The 21,543-nt window shown below is 39.9% G+C and overlaps 3 protein-coding genes and 1 long non-coding RNA gene across 4 annotated transcripts in view; 2 read left to right on the top strand and 2 right to left on the bottom strand.

The window, feature by feature from the left end:
* Positions 1-4,778: 4,778 nt before the first annotated feature.
* On the bottom strand, positions 4,779-10,906 carry LOC143714687 (uncharacterized). The gene is made up of 2 exons (XM_077205977.1): positions 10,599-10,906; positions 4,779-9,620 (listed from the first exon to the last, which is right to left on the bottom strand). Exons 1-2 carry the CDS (start codon positions 10,615-10,617, stop codon positions 8,170-8,172), a joined length of 1,470 nt encoding a protein of 489 aa, XP_077062092.1. The 5' UTR covers positions 10,618-10,906; the 3' UTR covers positions 4,779-8,169.
* A 278-nt stretch (positions 10,907-11,184) lies between these two features.
* rrp15 (ribosomal RNA processing 15 homolog) lies at positions 11,185-15,757 on the top strand. Its single transcript, XM_077206259.1, has 5 exons — positions 11,185-11,456; positions 12,061-12,362; positions 13,245-13,342; positions 13,462-13,648; positions 14,617-15,757. The coding sequence occupies exons 1-5, from the start codon at positions 11,408-11,410 to the stop codon at positions 14,764-14,766; spliced, it is 786 nt and encodes a 261-aa protein (XP_077062374.1). The 5' UTR covers positions 11,185-11,407; the 3' UTR covers positions 14,767-15,757.
* LOC143714854 (uncharacterized) lies at positions 15,173-18,812 on the bottom strand. The gene is made up of 2 exons (XR_013195636.1): positions 18,621-18,812; positions 15,173-16,210 (listed from the first exon to the last, which is right to left on the bottom strand). It is a non-coding gene; the product is annotated as an uncharacterized LOC143714854 (long non-coding RNA).
* tgfb2 (transforming growth factor, beta 2) overlaps positions 18,603-21,543 on the top strand; it is a 54,300-nt gene continuing 51,359 nt past the window's right edge. Inside the window, exons 1-2 of the mRNA XM_077206247.1 lie at positions 18,603-19,376; positions 19,499-19,876. Coding sequence (XP_077062362.1) covers positions 19,531-19,876 — 346 coding nt within the window. The 5' untranslated portion in view covers positions 18,603-19,376; positions 19,499-19,530. The remainder of the gene's footprint in view (positions 19,377-19,498; positions 19,877-21,543) is intronic.

The following is a 21,543-nucleotide window of genomic DNA, read 5'->3' as shown; positions in this document are numbered from 1 at the left end:
ATTTTAAGTTGGTTCAACAAAATATACAACTGTCGTTATTGATGTCACATGTACACTCACCGAAAGGATTATTAGGAACACCATACTAATACTGTGTTTGACCCCCTTTAGCCTTCAGAACTGCCTTAATTCTACGTGGCATTGATTCAACAAGGTGCTGAAAGCTGCTGTTATTGTTGCTGCTGCAGAGCAATACAGGACTTGCTACTGCCAATACATACACGACACGCTGCTGTGAGCAAGTAAGTCATACTGCTGCTATACAATATAGCATTACCCATAGCAGATCTATACAGGTGGAGCTGGGGAAGGTGGAGTGTTTCTGAAAGTGCACTGCAACTGCTACAGCAAATGCTGACCAGCATTTGAAGGTTGAGCAGCGAGCTCATTGGCTACTGACACAGCAGGAACCAATCAGCTGTGCTGTAGAGAATGATGTGATTGCATGTAGACTGAGTTGGGATTGACCTATAAGCCTGCGCCATCTAGAGTTTCAAGACAGAACTTTGTATTTAAACTGGAAATTATGATTTTCAATTAGACCAATATAAAACTGCACTTTAAAAACTGCACAATATAAAACTGCCAATCTCTAGATATGGTGAAGGGAATGTGATGATGTGGGGATATTTTAATTCCAAAGGCCAAGGGAACTTTATCAGGATGCATATTATCCTGGATCCATGAAATAACTGGCCTTTAAAAATACAAATCTGCCTGGCTCTATGGGAATTTAACATAGGGGTGTCCTGACTTATGCACCCTCTATTTTAAGGAAGAACATTTATTTATTTATGATACATTATTCATACACAAAGAAAATTGGTGTCCTTAAAGATTGGATTTTTCCTCATTTTTCTAATTAAGGCATTAAGATCAATTTCCAAAAGATTATTTTTTATTCCTCTTTTTAGGCAACTTTAGCATGGGTGTCCTAACTTATTAACATCACTGTATGTCAAGCTTCTCATCTGCATTTCGTGCCTCTATCCAGACATATTAGTCATTCCAAATGAATAACTGATACGGTTGATGTGGCTTTGTTTTACAATGAATCATCAAAGTCAGATGCCCTCAATGAGTTCGCCAAATGAGATTTATTGCCAAGTTCCAGTGGGCTTTACGCAATGACAATCACGTCCTTTATTCCAGAAATGTCAGTTCCCATTCACAAAGACAACACATATCACATGGCCAAATCACGCTGCTAAACACACTGAGCCATTGAAAACGGTGTCATCTTCTACAGATTATTGGATTACATTTATGTTTACACTTTATTTTGATGATCCCCTTTAGGCATTCTGTTGACATTCTTGCAAAGTTACTTATAGTCAATATAATATCTGTTGGGGACCATCATGATAAAGAGTTAGCAGATATTAAGCAGACAGTCTACTAATACTCTAATGAGAATTAGTTGACATGCATGTGAAATGTTACTTGGTAAAGAGAATGTCAAAGGGATCCATCAAAATAAAGTGTTACCAGATTTATACTTTACATTTCCATCTTCAGTGCTTTTAGACTGTGATACAATTTGATTTCTTTTTCAGCTCATTTCATTGATATGATTGCCATAAAACATATTACAAATTGATATTACAGCTTCACTATTTGTGTAACAAAATGCATTCAAGTTATTTAAATCTGTTATCTTTTCCAGTTGATCCATGTGTTAATTAAAAAATTGAATCTTTCTAGTAAAGATAATTGCAATAATATTCAATGAGAAATTTCTCACTGGTGATTTATTTTGTTTGGATGGGAATAGGCATTGTGGGAAAATGCTGCAGATGTCATTGAGCCTTTGGACCTGAACATGGGGAGCGGCTCTTTCTTTGTCTTTATGACATTCTCCAGTTCTTCATTTGTATGAACAGGGTCAAATATGTTGTGCTTGGGGAAAGAGTTGTAAAAGAATGTCCAATGCCAATGTTGTAATACATTATGTATTATTAACATAAGGCATTAGTCGTGTGATTCGTTTGTACTGTGGCCAACACAAATACTTTTCTAACAAATCACTAACAATGTAACCAAGGGCCCTTTCCTCACAACTTAGTCTTGTTGGGTTATAAAAGCCAACAACATCAATAACACATGCCTATACTCTTCTTTTTTCTTCCTTGCCTCCAACGTAGAAATTCACAGGAAAGATCCTGCGGTGAAGCATCTGCTGGGAAAATATGTTTTCATGTCCCAAAGAAATCAGCCTGCACGAAACCGTTATGAACGGACATGAACACTGTAACCACATCAAGATCCTCTGCTTGTCTTACTAACACATAGGGTTTTTTTCAACCTTGGTAGTTTTATTTCCCAGGTTTTGTTTGTGTGTTTGTTTGTTTCAGAATTATTATTGTTAACTAAAACATTTAACGGTAGTTACATTTTACTGAAATAAAATAATAAAAAGTATTGTTTAATTTCGTTTAATTTGAAGTATAAAAATAACTAAAACTACACAAAAATAATACAAACTCGATAGACATATTTTTTAAATAATTATAAAAATTACAAATACACACAACAAATTGTAACCAGATTTAAAGTGAAAACATAAAACATAAAAACTAAATTAAATTAAAAATCTTAACAAAAACTATAATAGTACATTAACCGCTTATTTTTTAATCCCCCTGAACACTTTTCACCATAAACGATTATGAAAATAGCATATCAGTGTTTACATAAATCATGACAATCACGTTTACATTCTGCCGCGACCAAATAGAAAACTTTTTTTTTTTTCTGAAAAGTTAGCATACTTGCTTACCATGGAGCCAACAGCATCAGATTGGTTTATCGAAACATTAATACATAACAGGAGAAAATACAACAGGAAACAGAATATGCATACAAAGCAAACAAGCTTTGTTGTTATGTGAACAGTGATGCTGTTGTATGAGGATTCTGAGCATGCTCAGATGATCAGAGCTCCCTCACTGGTCAGTGTGCGCTCATCTCACACGTGCGTATGCAGAGAGACGAGGAAACAGGAGATGTCCTTTAAAAAACAACAGAGACAAACATCTTGCATCTTGTGAGCATTTCAGTATTTGATTTTAACATTGTTTTTTTATCTGGAATGGACATATTTGTATAATTGTAAAGGTACAGGACAGGTATTTGTCATTTATGCCAAACACCCAAAGAACGAGAATTTGCCCTTACAACACCTGAGAATACAGGTGATGGACACAACTCGTCTCGCTTTCAATTCATCAGTGTGCATATGAATTGGTCGCACAAAACAGGTTGTTGAACTGGAATGACAGGCAGAATTCAAAGAAATTCAAGATTCACATGATAACAAAAGGAATTTTAATAGTCCAATATAAGCTTACAGATATGACAACAATTTAAAATAATTTACAATTCCATCTTATTATCCTCTTCTTTCATTTTATTTGATGGAATGAACAAAAGTCTATCTATAATCACACCATGGTCCTCATATTCATGAAACACAAGCAGAATTAACTTTTGGGTTGCACTTTATTTTACTGTATGTGTACTTACAGTGTAATTAAAGTGTACATAAAAAAGTACTGGGTAATATAAAGTAACTACATGGGTTAAGAAAAGGTTTAGGGGTAGGTTCAGGATCAGTACTAGTTATTACCCAGTTAGAAAGTAATTACATATTATTTTCATGGGGAAAAGGACTGCAATACTGTAAGTGCTTCCATTTTTTGTGCAAATCTTTCAGTTATGTTGACGTACATTTTCAGATTCATGAAAGTGTATATATATATAATATATAACGAAATATATATATAACGAGATACAACATATTAATATGACCCACACCCAGGACACACTTAAATTGATGATAATGTGGTTATGACGGGATGGAATGACATGACTGATCTATTCTACTCTGCTGTGGATGGAAGAAGACAGTGGCCCTGGTTTGTGGTTTTAATAGTGTTTTCCACCCTCTAGTGGTCTTGAAAGAAAACAGATCTAATTTCTGATTTACTACTCAACTTGGGAAGACTGGGTTAATATGTCAAATAGCAATGCCAGATGGATTGATTGACAGGTGTTAGCCATCATTACATTATATCACCTGAAAGGTTGGAGACAGAACAACAAAATTACAGTTACTGTTTATGTGATATATTGTTGAAAGTGCTATATAAATGAAGGTGACTTGACATCAAAAGAAGAGTATGAAGTTGTGTAAAAAAAATATTTTAAAAAACAGCTCAGGTTGTTCCTTTGAATGTTTTTCACTTGTATTTAGTTAATTTTGTTAGGTGTAGTTGTTACCTTTATTTTTTTAAAACAGGTGAAATTACAGTACTGTTCGATATATATATATATATATATATATATATATATATATATATATATTCTATGAGAAGTCTTAATATCTAAAACATGTTTGCCTATCAGGGAAATTGGTCTTGTTTTTAAACCCGGTAAAGCCTGACATATGAAATAATTAAAATATATAATATGTTGGTGGGCCTTAAGACAAAATCTTTTTTTTTTTTAAATTTAATTTATGGCACATATCATATAAAGATAATATGGAGCTCAAAATCTCAGTTTTATTCAAGAAATCAAAAATTAGCAATTCAGTGCAGTTGCTGGTATTTATATGACCAAAAAGTAAGATGAAATTTTGATGCTTGTAAAAGTAAATCAATGAGATCTTTATAACAGTATAGCGACTACTTACATAAAATGCATATGAATATCAATGGTCACTCTATCTGCCAATGTTATGGTCATGGATGGTTGCAGGAAGGCAGGCGGAGATATTTTCCAACACAAAGGTTTAATAATAATTAAATACAGGACAGCAGAACAGGCAGCAAAACACTAAATATAATGGAGATCAGACAAAGACTGACTGAACTAAAATACAAACACAGATGACACTGATTTACAGAACACAGGTGATACAGATGAACCGATAATGACAGTAGACGACATGTGACGACAGGCAGAGAAGTCCAATGACAACAAACTAAACAGAACATGCCCCTCCCCACAAGGCTGGCAACAGGAGTGGGCGAAGGGCTGGAGAAGGCAGGCAGAATATCTGGAGAAGGGTTAGGTTGAGAGGTGATAAATCCAGAGGGATGGATGAAGATCCATGGAGGCTGAAGGGCAGGAGGTTTTAGGGCGATGACAGACAGAGGAGAAACCGATGGGGGAAGATGACAGGGAGGAGACGGAAGTTCACCGGGCCATGGTCGAGCAGAGGGTTCAGAGGGACACGGGGAAGCTGTTGGCTCGGACGACTGAGGTGTAGACGGGTACACAGAAGGGTGCGGTGGAGACAGAGTGACTGAGGACCAAGGAGGAGCAGAAGGGAGTGAGGAGTCCAATGGAGCCGGGGGACGAAGGGCTGGGGCGTAGCCAGAGGAGTGCAGTTCAATGGTGAGGGTAGGTCGACGAGCGACCAAGGCGGATCCGGGGGGACGAGGGAGCCTGGTGGAACTGGTGAACTGATGAGCCACGGCGGAGATGGAGGTCGGAGCCTATGGACTGATGGGCCCATGTGGAATCCTTGTGGAACGCAGTGGCTGGAGTTGGATCCCAGAGGATCCACTGTCCAAGATGGTGCTGAGGACTGGAAGCCCTCAGCGAGCCCACCATTCCACTGGCGTGTTGAGGGCGAGTGATGGGAATGACAGGAGGCAGAGGAGAGGAGGATGATGGTTGGATGATGAGAGGCGGCGGGAGAAGGAGGTTGGGTTGGAGCTCAGGCACCGTGGACAGCTTTAGGCTAGGGGACAGACTCTGGCTCGGGGACAGACTCAGGCTCGGGGACAGGAACATGAACAGTTCTTGTGGCAGGGACAGGTCTAGGGACAGGTACATGCTCTGACATGGCGGCAGCCATCCAGGCTGAGGGCTCAGGTGGTGCGGCGGCGGCAGCCGCCATCTTTGCCGAAGACACAGGCACGGCTGATCTGGCGTGAACAGTCTTTGGCTCGGTAGGCTTAATGTGAAGCTCGGCGGGACAAGGTGGCACGAGACTCTGGAAGGGTGGTCTCGGAGGCTGCTGGTGATGGTGGTTGTTCTCTGGATCGGGACACAACGCCCACCTGGCGATGGCTTCCCTCCAGCTTAGTCCATCGGTGTTTGGGAGGTCGATGGACTGGGGGAAATTGGCCCCAATCCAGAAAAGCAGCTTGAGGGTTTCATCGTCGAGGGGGCTAGTGACGGCTCGATGAACAAAGTTCTCCAAAAAGGAGAAAAATTCCATGCTCTCTTGAGCTATGGCGACAAATATAGCCCTGTCGTCCATACGGGCTGGTCCGATCTTCTCTCACTGGTGGTTGCAGGAAGGCAGACAGAGACGAGGATATTTTCCAACACGAAGGTTTAATGTTAATTAAATACAGGCAGCAACACACTAAATATAACAGAGATCAGACAAAGACTGCCTGAACAGATGGAACTTAAATACAAACACAGATGACACTGATTAACAGAACACAGGTGATACAGATGATGATGATGATTAACTAAACACAGGTGATACAGATGAACTGATAATGACAGAGAAGACAACACGTGACGACAGGCAGACAAGTCCAATGATAACAAACTAAACAGAACACCACTGTGACAATTATGTCTTAGTTAGATGATAATTAAATGCTTAGTTTTATGATCAAAACTGTAGTTTTATTATATAACATATAGTGCAATACAATACAATGTTGATTGAGAGATGTATCATAACGCATATGTGGCAGCTCTATGATTTGATAGGGGGAGTGTAAACTGAAACACAAATTTACACCTCTAAAATGCTCGACTACACCACCCCAGAGGCAACATTACCAGGGAATCGCCTTTCAGAATGATTTAAAGCACACAAGTTCGGTTACGGCTGAGTCAAGATCAGAAACAGGTGTAGTACAAAAATATATAATTTTATTAACAACCATTAAACAGCATGTACCAATAGTCAAGGAAAAAAAAAGGATATCACTGACACACTGCTACACCTGCTCCAGGGCTGAGAACCACTGCCTATCCTCAAGAAACCACGGCAACCACACGTGCACTCACACTGCACCTCAAATGTGAACCACCGCACACGGAAGAGGAAACCGCCACCAAACAGAGAGGAAGGCTCGTCCACACACACACACACGGGTCTGGGTCCCCGACCCCCCTGGAGAGAGAGCGAAAGTTCCAATTAAACGTACACTTATTCTCCTAAAACTTGGTACTCAAAAAGAAAAGAAGATGCAATCATAAACACACAAAACCTTAACAAACAAAATCAAATAGGAAATGCACAACTAAGTAAATTCACAAACTGGGTCGAAGAGAGATTGCTTAATGACTGAGTTAAAGTACTGGGTAGGCAATTAACCAGATCACAAAAAAACTCAACTATCCCACAAGAAAATAATAGTAAAAAAAATACACAGACGTATTGACCAAAAGAAGATACAAAAAAAGAAAATACACAAAGCCGAGCCAACCAGGCTCAGGATGTTAAATAAACACATTCACAGAGACATAACTAGCACAAATAAAGAAAAATAATTTGCCAGAATGAATCAACCATGTAAATTATACCAGGTCTCATTCACAGATATCATAAAGAAACAGAATAAAGAAATAAACCAATTAAAGGGAAACATTAAAACACAAAAGCACTTTCCATCTCGACATTGGCTAGTGAATTGCTAGTAATGGTCAAACCGTTTCGAGGAATTGTGGAGGAAGAGAGAGCGAGTTACGTTGCCGAATCTGTGACACACCAGGCGGCCACTCCAGCAGACGTTTAGATTGTCCAGCTTCGGAACTCACACATAATATCGGCAAAACGCCACGCAACAGCAAGTGAGCACTGATCACCGGCAAGGTGCAGTCGATCCGACGGTCTATACTGCAGCACCCTGCTGAAGGAGATTCAGCACGCTTCAAGCGTCGTCATGCGAGGATATATCCGCCCAAATCCTAACCATACGAACAGCAACAAAGAACGCTGCAACGGCAAAAGGGAACAGCCAACAGAAAGCCCACTGCAATGTCCCGCACTCTGTCATATCACGGAAAGATAAGGAAAAGATTAATTAACCCACCCCATAACAACACGAGTAATAATAAACCATTATTACTAGAATCAGAGGCTGATTCTTGCAATTCCATTAGTAAAAAGAACATCATGGCATTTCAATAAAGATTTGTCATGGCAAAAATGTATGTCACACATACCTGAAGCCCTATTTTAACCATGTCCCACTTTCCAAACACCAAAAGGCCTAAGATCATCCCAGCAGTAGATGCTATTGTTCCTCCCCATGAGGATGATTTCACAGCTAAAGCTGCAGCTCCTCCCATGGACACACCAGCCGCTCCAGCCGCCCCACACAAAGCCCCCGCCGTACCACCTACTCCCAGCATCAGCGGCAATGCTTCAACAATCATCAAAACAACCACTGCAATTACAGATGACCACACTATCACCTTTCCTCCAGCCTCTCGTGCCATCGGACCGCCGACTGTTGCACCTAAACCAACCTGACAAACTTCTGACACAAAGAATCCTGCAGAAATTGCCTGTATGGAGGATGAGTGTGTCATCCAGATGCTAACATTCTCCTTGCTTATGTTTTGTCCTGCCCTTCGCATTTTTACAGCCATGCCTGCCACCTCCTGTCCGGCATGAACAGTCAGCACAGCAATGGCAAATGTGGCAAACATTGCCATGCATCCCGTAAACATCCAAAAGCTCAAACGCCGTGACCTCATGAGCCAAAACGACATGCTCAACACCAACACTAACAGGATAACAAAAACAAATCTGTAATCTCCAAACCCAAAGATGCCAAAGCCAGTGGTCACGAATGCAGTCACGGTCATCGGAATGCCAGATAATGCAAGAAACTCCGTGTATTTGTCCACCGCTTTGAGCAGCCTTTGTCGAGAAGTCCTCTGGTGCATTTCCAGTTCAACACCCTTCCTTTGCTGTCTCTTAATTTCTTCTCTTTCTCTTTGCTGGGCCTTCCAAGCCTCTAGATCTTCCTCTTTCTCCATCTTGCAGGCAATAATCCGCTGTTCAGTTTCCCTTTCTACCCGCTGTCTTAGATCTACTTCCATAGCAAATAGATTCGCTTGTTCTTTCTTGTTAAGTTCAGTAAAAATTCCACAGAATTTCCATTCCGTGCATGTAAACTTCACAAAGATGTACATTAATAGTTTTAAGACTGTGAAAATACCCAATGCCCAAAGCAGGCTGACCATCCCGTAGCTCATGCTCAGTTTTTCAGTGACGGCCCCTAGTGCTGCACCGCTTGAGGTTGTGGCGATGCCCGCGGCCAGTCCTGCTGATGCCCATCCCTCACTCGTCCTCACTCTTAAAAGAAACAAGGCCACAGAAGCGGCTCCGATGACCCCCGTTACTACCGCTGTCATTGATGTGATGAGCGCAGTAGTTCCTAGAAGCAAGCCCAGTCCCAGAGCCCCAACACTCTTAATGCAAGAAACGACGGGATTCAGATGGGTTCCGGAGATGATCCCTGTCATAATCTGATTCACTGGCATCTCTATGGCTCCCAGCGTACTTCCAGCCACTGATCCAAGCACAAAGCTAATGGCATACTCCATTACTGGGCTCTTGCTCTCTGGAAAAAAGTTGAGAACCAGCTGTTACAAGTTATTAACATCAAGTCAATAACAGAAAACACTAATATTGACTTTTTTACCAAAAGCTAAAGGGTGTAATTCCTGTGCCACTAGTGTCACTAAACGGAATAATCACAGCATTTTTTGAGTGACCACAGAGCAAATTTCTCAACTTTTTGTCCCTTTGTTTAAACGTGTGTGTTGACTGAAACATGTCGAGCCAGTTTACCCAGGTGCCATAGAACATGATGGTGTGTGTGTATTGTGACAACATGCAGGTTGTAGTTAAATATAATGTGACAACATAGGTTTTAACTTCAGTCAACAAAACTGTTTTCCTTAATATTGAAGTAACAATTATCTCATTTTGCAATAAATACACTTTATTCACACTTTAATTATGTGCCATTCATTATACAGAATTGTCAAGTCATTGTCAGTGATTGTCAGTTTAGATTAAATGTTTGTTAATCAGAATTGCCCAAAACATGTTTTAAACTTTTGCTCCTAGTTTTTTTAATGGTCATCTTAAATGCTCTACCTGTAGAAAGGTATGTGTACTGTAAAATGTCCATTAACTTTTTTTATTTTATGATTTTTTGTCAATATTTATTATTTATAATGTATAGTATTATAATATATTAGTCTCAATTAATATGCAGTTTTATATCAAGTGCATGCATAATAAATAAATAAGAATTAACAAGATGGTACACAAAACTAGTTTTAGATGGAATTTAGCATATCACACCAGAGGACATTTCAGCTTTCTAAAAGTATTCCATGTTAACTATACCCAAATATCTATTTCAAAATTGAACAATGGTAAGGAAAAACAACCCTGCAGATATTATAATATCTCATCTGTCCAAACTGCCATAAATGTACACCTTAGCAAATCTTCAATAACAGCTCTAACCTCCAAGTTTTATAACTATTTTCCACCATTGTTAAATGTTAATCGGGCTTTGTCTTACTCTGCTGTGATGGCACCATGGTGATTCGGGCAAACAGGTAAAGTCCTTTCGCTTGAGTGTGTAGATATCACTCGCCCCGGCTCTCTCCTTTCCTTCAGTAGCTGAGACAGCAGCTCCTTTGCTGACAGCTCTGTATGTGTGTGTGTGTTAATACCAGTCATGTTTTACCTTGCGAGGACTTTTTTTTTGGTCCCCATGAAAAAAAAAAAAAAACAACAACAAAAGCTATCATACTAAATTATTATTATTAGTAGTAGTAGTAGTATTATTATTTTGAATATGTAAAATTGCAGATAGCTTTTTGTAATGGGTGGAGTAAGGGGAGTGTGTGTGTGAGTGTGTGTGTGTGTGTGTGTGTGTGTGTGCGCGCGCGTGTGCGTGTGTGGCCTAAAAACAGCTTATAAATCATACTAATTGATGTTTTTTGAAAATGTAAACATGCATATGGCTAGTGTAAGGTGGTATAATAACTTATACAGCTTGTACACTTATTAATATGTCTATGGAAATTCCCCATAAAATAAAGTTGCCGGCGTGCACGTGATGAATGTTTGTGTGGGCTTCCTTGATTCCTGGTTACTCTCAGGAGTCCTAATTTTATCTAACTATTTTAAGGAGTTTTTCTTTGCAACGTAGCCTTTGTTTTTTTTTTATTGGGGGTTCGTGATGTTCTATCATGTTTTGCAATGATCGTGACAGGGATAACTTTTCACGAAGAAAACTTCGAAACTAAATAGAGGCGGAACCTTTCCTGAGCGCCTCTGGTTTCACACGGACTGTTTAGCGAGTACTTGTAAATATCAGAAAAGATGGCGACGCTCATGAAGAAGCCACATGTCGTTGTTGAAGATGGAAATGGTGAGAAATTGTACTTTCACAGTCAAATTATAATGTAGCACACTTAGCATGTCCGTTTTCTAGGTTACGTATTATTAATCGTTAATCAAACGAACGAGCTTGACACAAACTGTGTTTAACTCCCTTCCACACAAGCGGTGATTCAAATTCGTTTACAGGATACGTATTTAGAATATACAATCATCCTTTTTGCAATATTTAGTGACTTGTTAGACAGCTGACTTGTCTTTGCTAAAAAGTTTTTTTTATCTCAATTTATTAAATGTCAACTGGCTAGAATTACACAGTTTAGGGTCATTCTAAATTTACGCACACATACAACATGTGACTGCAGATTCTCTCAACTAACTTCATGGAGTGCATCCTGAGATGCTGTTTACATGCTATTCATATATTTGAATAGTATAACAAATTTCAAGCATTTAAGCCTTTTGATCAAGAGATTCTGAAGATTCAGTCATTTGTGATAACATTTCACTGCTTGTGTCTAACATTTGGTACATTTTAAAATTAAGCAGAAACTGCTTGAACATTAACTGTGATGCCATTACAATGTATAAAATTGATGTTGCATTGATTTTTTTTCTGTGATCTGGATGTTCAGAGGAAGAGTATGGAGTTTCTGATGACAGCATCAGTAATGATGGAGAGAGTGGACCAAGAAGTGATCAGGAGGGATCCGATGAGGGAAGTGATGTAGAAGACAGCGGTGATCAGGATAGAAAGAGTGAAGACGAACAGAATGGAGATGCTGAGGAAAATCCAAACGCTGGATGGGCTGAGGCCATGGCCAAAATCCTGGGGAAAAAAACGCCAGACAGCAAACCCAGCATCCTCCTGAAGAACAAGGAGCTGGACAAGATCAAGGAGAAGGAGAAGAAAGAGCGTCTTGAAAAAAAGAAACAGGTGAACCTAACAATGGGTATAATTTGACCTTTAGCAAAGCTGGGCTTTACCAAATCTCACATGAATTTAAAAAAAATTGTGAACAGCAATTTCTTTCAAATCTAGACAGGGGTCACATTTTATTTAATATTAAGCTATCAAGGGCTGGAATGAACCGTGACATAGCAAAGCATTTTTATCTGCTTTTTTTTTTTTTTTTTTGGTTAAGAAATGTTACATTTAGCCAAATGCTTAAAGGAATAGTTCACCCAAAAATTCAAATTGTCATCATTTACTCACCTTCATTTTGTTCCAATCATGTATAAGTTTCTTTCTTCTGTTGAACACCAAAAGAAGATGTTTTAAAGAATGTTGGTAATCATACAGTTGACGACACCCTTTGACTAGTATTTTGTTCCTACTATGGAAATCAATAGCCACGTCAACTCTTTGATTACCAACATTTATCAAAATATATTTTGTGTACAACAGAAGAAAGAAACTCATACAGGTTTGGAACATCTTGAGGGGGAGTAATGACAACATTTTTGGGTGAACTATCCCTTTAACACAGTCAAGGGAAATAAGTGTAAACTAAGTGTACAAAACTGTTAATCCCTATGGTACTAAAAACACTTTAGCTACTGTCACTTTTAAGAATCAGCACGTAAATGACAAGAAATTTCATTCATTTTTTTTGGAGCAAACTTAGATGTTGCTTAATGATGTTCTACATATTCAATTGTGAATAATGCCTGCATAGTTTTATGCTCAGTAGGAACTTCTAAAGATTTGAAGTAAGATTTAAAAAGGCTGTAAAACACCTGTTTTCTTCATCGCATTGGAGAGGTGTTAAAGGCACATCACTCCAGAACATGTTTTTTATACATGTATAATGTACAGATTGATAAGAAACGGACATGGGAGAATATGTGCCGAGAGAAGCCTGATGTGGTTCGAGACCGAGAGCATGAGAGGAACCTACAAAGAGTTGCTACCAGGTGAAACCTCCTACAGTTCCCTTTTACTAACACTATTGTGATTAGCCAAGCAATTTATGACCTCTTGTGCTATTTTTAAGTTGAATGTAGTTCATTGTTTCTTTGTGTGATGCCTTTAGAGGTGTGGTGCAGTTGTTCAATGCACTGAAGAAACATCAGAAGAATGTGGATGAAAAGATGAAGGAAGTTGGGGGTTCAGAGAGAAAGAAATCCAAAGTTCTGTCCACCGTGTCCAAGAAGGACTTCATTGATGTACTTCGAGGAGCAGATGTGGCTCACGCATCGACCATGAAGAAGGAGAAAGTGGTGAGATTACTTCCCCATACACTTGCTCTCTCTCTCTTTCCTCTTCCTTTTTACATGGCACATTTTCCTTGCTTCAAGTCAACATTAAGTCAAAATGTTCTCTATTTACCAGTGTTGTTATTGTAAACTAAAACAAAATCAATTTAATTAAAATATAAATATTAAATGAAAAAAATAGATATGTCTTGATATTTAACTGAAATAAGATTAAGTTGAAGTACTAAAAATACCAAAACTGAAATAAAAAGTAAATTCAAGATAAATGTAAAATGTTTTACATGAATTTGAACATTGTTTGTCTTAAAGCACCACATAGACCTAAGCCCCTTCCACACAGAGATTCCGGAAAATACACGGATAAAGTGTCCTGGGATTTGACCCGGGTTCGTTTGATTTTGGTTCATTCACACTGCGAGTGGTTTTCCGGAATCAGAGAGTGCGTTCACACACAACCCGTAAAAATCCCTAAAAGACACGTGACATCGATGTGACATGTAGCCTAATGTCTCAGCAGCGTCTATAGTTTGCTTATGAGCTGCGATTTCTCTCTGGAGAAACCACGCTTGTGGATTTTTCCCTCTGATTCGATCATAAACTAGCGCATTACGTACCGTTTCACTCCTGCTTTCACTTCACTTCAGCGTCATCATTACGACACGGCACTGATTACGGCTTCTGTTCACACAGCGCGCGTTCCGGGACTGATCCCGGCAATGTTACTAGGTCCCCAACCCAGCATCAATCCCGGGTCGTGTTTGCGTTCACACTGAAGGCGTTCTGGCAATTTCCCGGGATCAACGCGCTGTGTGAAAGGGGCTATATAAACAACATTATAAGCTTGATTTTCACTTTAATTTCACTCATTGTGTTCACTTGCTGGCACTGTTTACATTTCAGGCCTTTTTGAATTAATTCATGTGTGTGATTAAAGACTGATTCTTCTAACTTGTTCTGTTGATTGATCGTAGCGTCCTGTAGAGGTGAAAGTGGAGAATCCATCCTGGAGCGTGTTAAAGGATGATTTCATGATGGGCGCATCCATGAAGGACTGGGATAAAGAGAGTGATGAAGAGGACAGACATGAGCCTTCTGAAGACTACAGCAGTGAATCGGACTGATCCATGTACATCGTGTAGTCCATGCATACAAGTCCTTTTCCAGACCCTCCGCACAGAGAGAGAAGACTCGACATTACCCAGAGTTCTCAGAGGGTGGATTAATGATACTGGAGTAGGGACAGACACTCATCTGTAATGTTGCCCTGATCTCCTAGTAAAGATGGGTCTTTTTTTGAGTGCATTGATGAGTGCTGCAGGTTAAGCCCAACTTCAGCACTCTATTTCTGTATATAGTCATTTATATCAGTGTTTTTTTTTTTTTTTTTTGCTAATAAATCATTTCTGTCATTTCTGTTGTCTTTTATATTGGTGCAGTATATCATGTTGCAGATAAAGTGAGCAGTACGGAGAATCATGGCTGTTAGTTTCAAAATATTAGACCAATCCAAATATTGCAAATTTACAATTTAAGAGAAAAATTCCCTTTATTAAGTGTTTATAATGTCATGTTCTTTTTGCCTTGTTTTGGTAAAAATGTGTAAGATACTGGCTTCGTTCTAAAGTAAAATTTTCATGCTTTCGACAGGCAAGAATTCTCTTGCACATAACATGTTGTTCAGCACAACAATGTTTATCCTTGCTACTAGCGAACATGGGATTTTCTTTAACGCTTTGTGGTTTTGTTCTTGGTTTGACGATGAGATGTCATGCAACTTGTCCATTATTTGCCTAGCTTCTATCATTTGATGAATTTGTGCACAAGTACTGTATAGTTTAATTTGATGCTGAGCCCTTAACAACAGAAACCATGGGTGCTTTTCATTTCTTATTTGTGCATCCTCATTTCCTTTCCTAGCGTTCTCCCGTCTCGTCTCCACACACCGTAGGGTGCAAGAAAAGAAAATGAGGAATCGAGGGAAATCTTATTTCTATATTGGAATATTCTTGATCATGTGAGTTTCGCTTAAAAGCGTCATCAGCTGTGCTTAAGGGATCTATAAAAGTTTGGTTATTTAAGAAATTCATAATAAAGCAAGATGCCCTTTTAAAATATGAGAGATGTATTGTTTATTTAAACTGAAGAGGTAAAAAAGTTAAAATTAATGTGAAGGGAGAGGAGAATGGAGGAGAAAGTAATCAAGGAAGCATGCATTTGAGAATGGAGGAGAAAGTAATCAAAGAAGCATCCATTTGAGAACTGAAAAGCACCCTATGTTGTTGGGCAAGTTCATAGACCGTTAAACTTTCCAACTTTACCCAGCACACCTGACTGGTAGGGTGCTTCTCATTTCTTATTTGTGCATCCTCGTTTCATTCCCTTGCTTCTAAACCTCCCTCGCTCCTCGTGTCTGATCTCCACCCCTTAGGATGCGAAGGAAGGATACACCGTGTATCCTCACTCATGACTCCTCAGGAAGATCCTCGCTCCTCATTCCTGAGCTCCTCGCGGGGCAGTTAGAGAATTTAGATGTCCTTCCAGTTCGATCAGTTTCCGGATCACGAGCTGGAGGAGGGAGGAAACGGGGAAGCATCAATGTGAGTATTGAGAAGCACCTGAAGTTTCTAGTAAAGGTCCAGAAGACCTGGGTTTAAGTGTGTTTAATAAGGGTTGAAGCTAAGCTCTACAAGACAGTGGACCTCCAAGAGCAGAAGAATCCTGATTTGGATACTTTTAATCTGATTGTTACATTAGGTGTGAAATGTGTAGTTCATCACACATCTCACAGTCTCGAAATACTTATTGGACCACTGTGACCTTAGTCGGGGTTTAATTCTGCTTATGGCTTCTGCCTACTTTCCCCAACACACCAGCCTAGAAGCTTCTAGTAATCCTGAAGATCTTGATAAGCTGGTTCAAGAGTTTGATTAGGTTTGGAGCTGGATAGTGGCCCTTCAGAAGTAAGGTGGACACCATTGGCTTTAGTTGACCACAAGGAGGCGCTGCTGTCAAAGTAGTTCAGTGTTTATCCGCTGGTTTGACTCTCTGACCTCCATGAGAAGCCGGTTCTGTACATGCATTCTGAACTCCTATGGAATTCATACTTTCCATAATGATATGGGCCATATGGTGTATTCTATTCTCTTCAGCTCATTAGGATTGTAGGTTGTAATATAACTGGCCCTTTAGCAGAAGTGCACTGTTGGCCTCTCTGATTGGAGGATTGCCAGGAGTTGACCTCTTGCCGGAACGACAGTTGCGCTGATTCTAGACTTTCTTTTCTTTATCTCTCTCAGTCCAGCTATGTGTACACACCCAGTTGAGATATATTTACCCAGTGTCTGACAGGGTACGTTAGAGGGTACAGCACTTTTAAAGGCCCATTTGTCACTACAACACTGTGACCTGCCACTCAGGAATGCCCGCCCTCTCCAGGGCATGTTGACAGAGTGCCCTAGAAAGGGTCAAGCTCCTCTATTGCTCCCTTACTCATCTTTTCATAGTCACGAATTGCCTGTATCTCAAAATCTCTTCCTCATTTCATCAGCTTGCTTAAGTCAAAGCAAGTGATTGTGAGAACTATCGGTGGACCATGCAGACGAATAATTGTTTTGCAATTTTCAACACTTAATTTGATTTGGCTTATTCCTTAACATCCTTAACCTTTTTCTCCCTCAGTCTTACATCTGTCTTTGTTGGTACTGATTTAGTGATAACATCTGGTTTACAGCAGTTGGTAGGGCTGTCGGTGGGGTTCTGAAGGCCTGTCATTCCTGATAGATTACTGGAGTGTGGGCCCGGCACAAAAGGCTTTGGCAAATGATGATTTTTTTTTAAACATAAGCTCAAGCGATGGGAGAGTAAATCAAGCAGGTGCTTTGAGGGAGTCTGCCGTTACTTGTTCCACACAGAGAATCTGCCTCAACCCTGTGATCCAACCTCCCAAAATGGGTTATCAGCTAGATTTTTATGCACTGATGCAACAGCTGGGCCTGCTTTCTCGTTCCTTATCAGTTGCCTGTGTCATAACAGTAGTAATAACATAAGCTATTTTTTTCACACAAAAAAAATTGTACTATACATAATGAAGCAAGATAACAGTTCAGATTAGATGAATGGTTTTATACTAAGACTTCTCTGTCTCATTTCATTGAATTTATAAAGGTTATAAATATAAACTGCACCACACTGCAGAATAATAAAGTCAGTATTTTATGCCTGAAACCTTAATGCTGTTTGCCTGATGATGGATATTATACACGAAGACAGTGAATTATGATTGATAATTTCATTGTTTAAAAAAAAAAATCAACCCTGCTATCATGATTTTGTTCTGTAAACAACTGATAAGTGGGTGTTTCTAAAAAAAAAAAACTTTAAACACTTTCTGAGAAGCAGAATCTTGAACACACAAGACTTGTCAAATGTCAAATTAAAACTAAAACTAGTAGGCTAACTTTCTGAAGGCAGAATTATCTCAACTTTATTTAGCTTAAATAAAAAATAATTTAGCTTGCAGCATCATTAATTAATTGGATCAATGCTAATTGAAGTTGCAATGTAATGAAATAACGATTAAATACATTACATAATATTTAAAATCTTACAAAAATCACAGTTTAATCACAAACTTTCAAATGACCCGGTTAGTTTAATTTATGTTTTTTGTCTATTATTTCCACTTTATCCCCAATGTTAATCATCTGAAAGACTTAAACTAAACACTACAGGTTACCTATCACATGTAACACTTTAATAAAGTAATACATATTTACAGTATGTTTTGTTGATGTGCCACCTTGGACTAATGGTTACATGAGCGTTTTTACGCAGTTGTAATAGCCTGTGCCACTTTGGCGATCTCGAAATCTTTTTAATGCTATATTTTGTGGTTTACTTTGACTTTCCATTGGGGAGGTTCAAATTAGGAGGCCAGGCCCCCCAGTCTGGTTGGGCCAGAGCTAAAGTAGCTTACCCAGTCCGTGGGCGTTAGGATCTGGCCGCAGTGCTGAAGCGAAACGACACGCTGAGATATTTACACTGAAGTGCTCGGTAAACCCGCGCGCTGCGAATCTCCCGGTCTCACCGTGATGACCACAACCACGTGGTGAAGTCAGTCCTATATAAATCTCTCTCTCCAGCCGGCTGCCTTCAGATGTACATGTGAGTGCTGGCACAGGGACCGTTGTTTTCCACCAGAAGGAATGGAGGCGTGCGTAAACCGAAAAGGAAATCGCTTTTACCTGCTCTTACAGTAATTTACCCCACCAGTCCGTACTCTTTTCTGTTCCACGACTTTAGGACGCGTGAGACGGGTACAGCTTTATTTTCTTCAGCATCTGCCGGTGCCAAACGCGCAAACCTGTGCGTCAGAGGAGAGGCGATGCGACTTGCGGAGTGAGCAGAGGCTTTTCCTGGACCTCCACATCTTCTCATAGAGTGAGGGTGAGTGGGAGGCGTGATTGCGCGGCCGTTTGGAGAGAGTTCGCGGCGCTCTGATGCGGTGGAAGTGCGCGCAAAAAGCCCGCAGGCGACGCGTCTGTCATCAACAACTGCATCAACGGAGCTCTGAGAAGCAGAAACTTTTGATGGCCGAATCAATAACTGTTTTAGTGCCCCGTGCTTTTGTGCACTTACTATGAAGTGATTTGGAATGAGGATCTTAGTTTCTCGCCAGAATATAACGGATCTGACAGACCATTTCATGTTGGAACCTCGGATGGATTTGCAGGTACAATAGAGAGAGAGACGTTTGCCATTGATAATAGTGCGCAAAGTTTGAAGTTGGCAATATATATTTAGTTGAAATGATTGGGCTTCTGCGTGACTGAATTCATTAATTACAATTTTCAGACTCGCTTCTGGTACAAAAACAAAGGCACAAAATGAACTTGTACGTCTTGAGTCTCCTTCTGACCTTGGATTTAGCCACAGTGGCCGTCAGTTTATCCACATGCAGCACTCTGGACATGGACCAGTTCAAAAAGAAGAGGATCGAGGCCATCCGCGGTCAGATCCTCAGTAAGCTCAAGCTGAGCAGTCCTCCTGAGATCTACCCCGAGCCCGAGGAGGTGTCCCGGGACATCATCGCCATCTATAACAGCACACGGGACCTGCTTCAGGAGAAAGCCAACGAGCGCGCGGCCACCTGCGAGAGACAGCGCAGCGAGGAGGAGTATTACGCAAAAGAAGTGCACAAGATAGATATGCAGCCCTTCTACCCTGCCGAGAGTGAGTGTTTCAAACCTGTTTCGGGGTTGGGGTACGTGTAACTGAAAGCTTGTAGGTTCTAACCTCGTCATCACTGTGCATTGGGAGTGTAAGTCCAGTAGTGTAAATAGGATCTTATGGGCCCAGTAAAACACACTTGATGGGCTCCCTGCCACCCCCACCCTCCCTCAGTCCAAATAAAAGAATACAAATAGGAATACATGAAAACAGTTTTATTCCATCAATGTTTGCAATACGCAGATCATCCCAAAGCACCTTTTTAACTATCAAAGTACCAACAATGCACAGGATAATTTAGTGTCTTTGTGGTATTTTATTGAGTTTTAGTATAATTTCACTTTGGATAAAATGCATAAATGTAATATGTGTGAGAGGTTACAAAATTTAAAATTGGCATTAACTCAGTTACCACAATCTTATAACATTGTGGCTGGTGGTTTCGGCTGTCCCAGCACCTGGTTTATGGTTTATTTTCTTCTTTATGAGATTTGTATTTTAAAATGTCCTACATAATTGAAAAGAAAAAAAATGCTGCTTGATGGTTATAGGCTGGAGTACTCCGTTATTGTTGTCTAACGTGAACCTCATGTAAAGTGGGATTATTTTACTTTGCTAACTATTGCCAGACTCTTGACTACATTCTAATTGACTAGTTTGTCATTTAGGTCACATATTAGAGGTTCAGTCCCACTGGAATAACCAGGCTCCTTTTTCAAGCACACAGTGGCAATGCGTCACCCCTTGGAGGGGTTTAAATCCACAGGCTTTCAGTTGCAGCGCAGATTTAACCACTGAGCCACAGTCACCACATCACAGGCTATAGTGTGGTCTCCCCTGATCAATATTTGTGCAGCTGTCTGCAGTGAGGACCGTCAACCCTCCTGCACCATCTTCACATTATTTACGCAAATTAGCTGGGCTGAGCAATCATTTGAAAGGATATTTCATGTTCTCTTTTAGCAACCCATGTTATCCCCCCCCCCCCCCCCCCCATCACACACACGTTTGAATAATGCTTCTCAGTGAACTGAAATACTTCCCCACTGTGTCTTGAAAGTCAGTCCTATTTAAGCAAACCAATGCTTTTAAATGTCCTTATTGTACCATTAATTATGTAATTGTTTTGAGTTCCCGGATCAAATGTGAGTATACAGCATAAAAAGCAAAATAAATGAGGAGATATTTTATGCCCCGGGGTATATTTTGGATTAAATGTTATTCTTGGCTCTGCTGGCTGTATAAATACTCCAAATATGAATAGAGATGGCCCAGTGCCAGCCCCAGTCAGTTTACAGGATATAAATAATCCCATGTCAACAATCAGAGAAACACTGATTATTTTAGAATTGAACTTTGGCAATATGCACTTTGAGATTGTGGGTTAGATCACAATGGCTCTGCTCCAAAACCTGAGCTGCCTACGTAGTTAGCATTTGAAGGCATCATATGCACGCTCCGTTGGATAAAGTATAATATGCATCACTTTTTTGTAATCAAATTCAGTGACTTTTTTTTTATACACCAAATGGATCAAATCCGCTTTGTTCATTCTTGAAGTGAACTTTTGCCTGTATGGTGATTAGATTCACTGTTTTGGACGTCTGCCTTGAACTTGAGCATGCGAGTACAGAATGGCTCGTCTGGTTTGTGATGTGAGTTGTCTGCGA

This window comes from Siphateles boraxobius, unplaced genomic scaffold (assembly GCF_051911475.1).
Source record: "Siphateles boraxobius isolate OS27281-9 unplaced genomic scaffold, OSU_SipBor_1 12, whole genome shotgun sequence".
In the NCBI taxonomy this organism is placed as follows: Eukaryota; Metazoa; Chordata; class Actinopteri; order Cypriniformes; family Leuciscidae; genus Siphateles; species Siphateles boraxobius.
The sequence above is the reverse complement of the archived record's forward strand: the minus strand, read 5'-3'. Positions and strand labels throughout refer to the sequence as shown.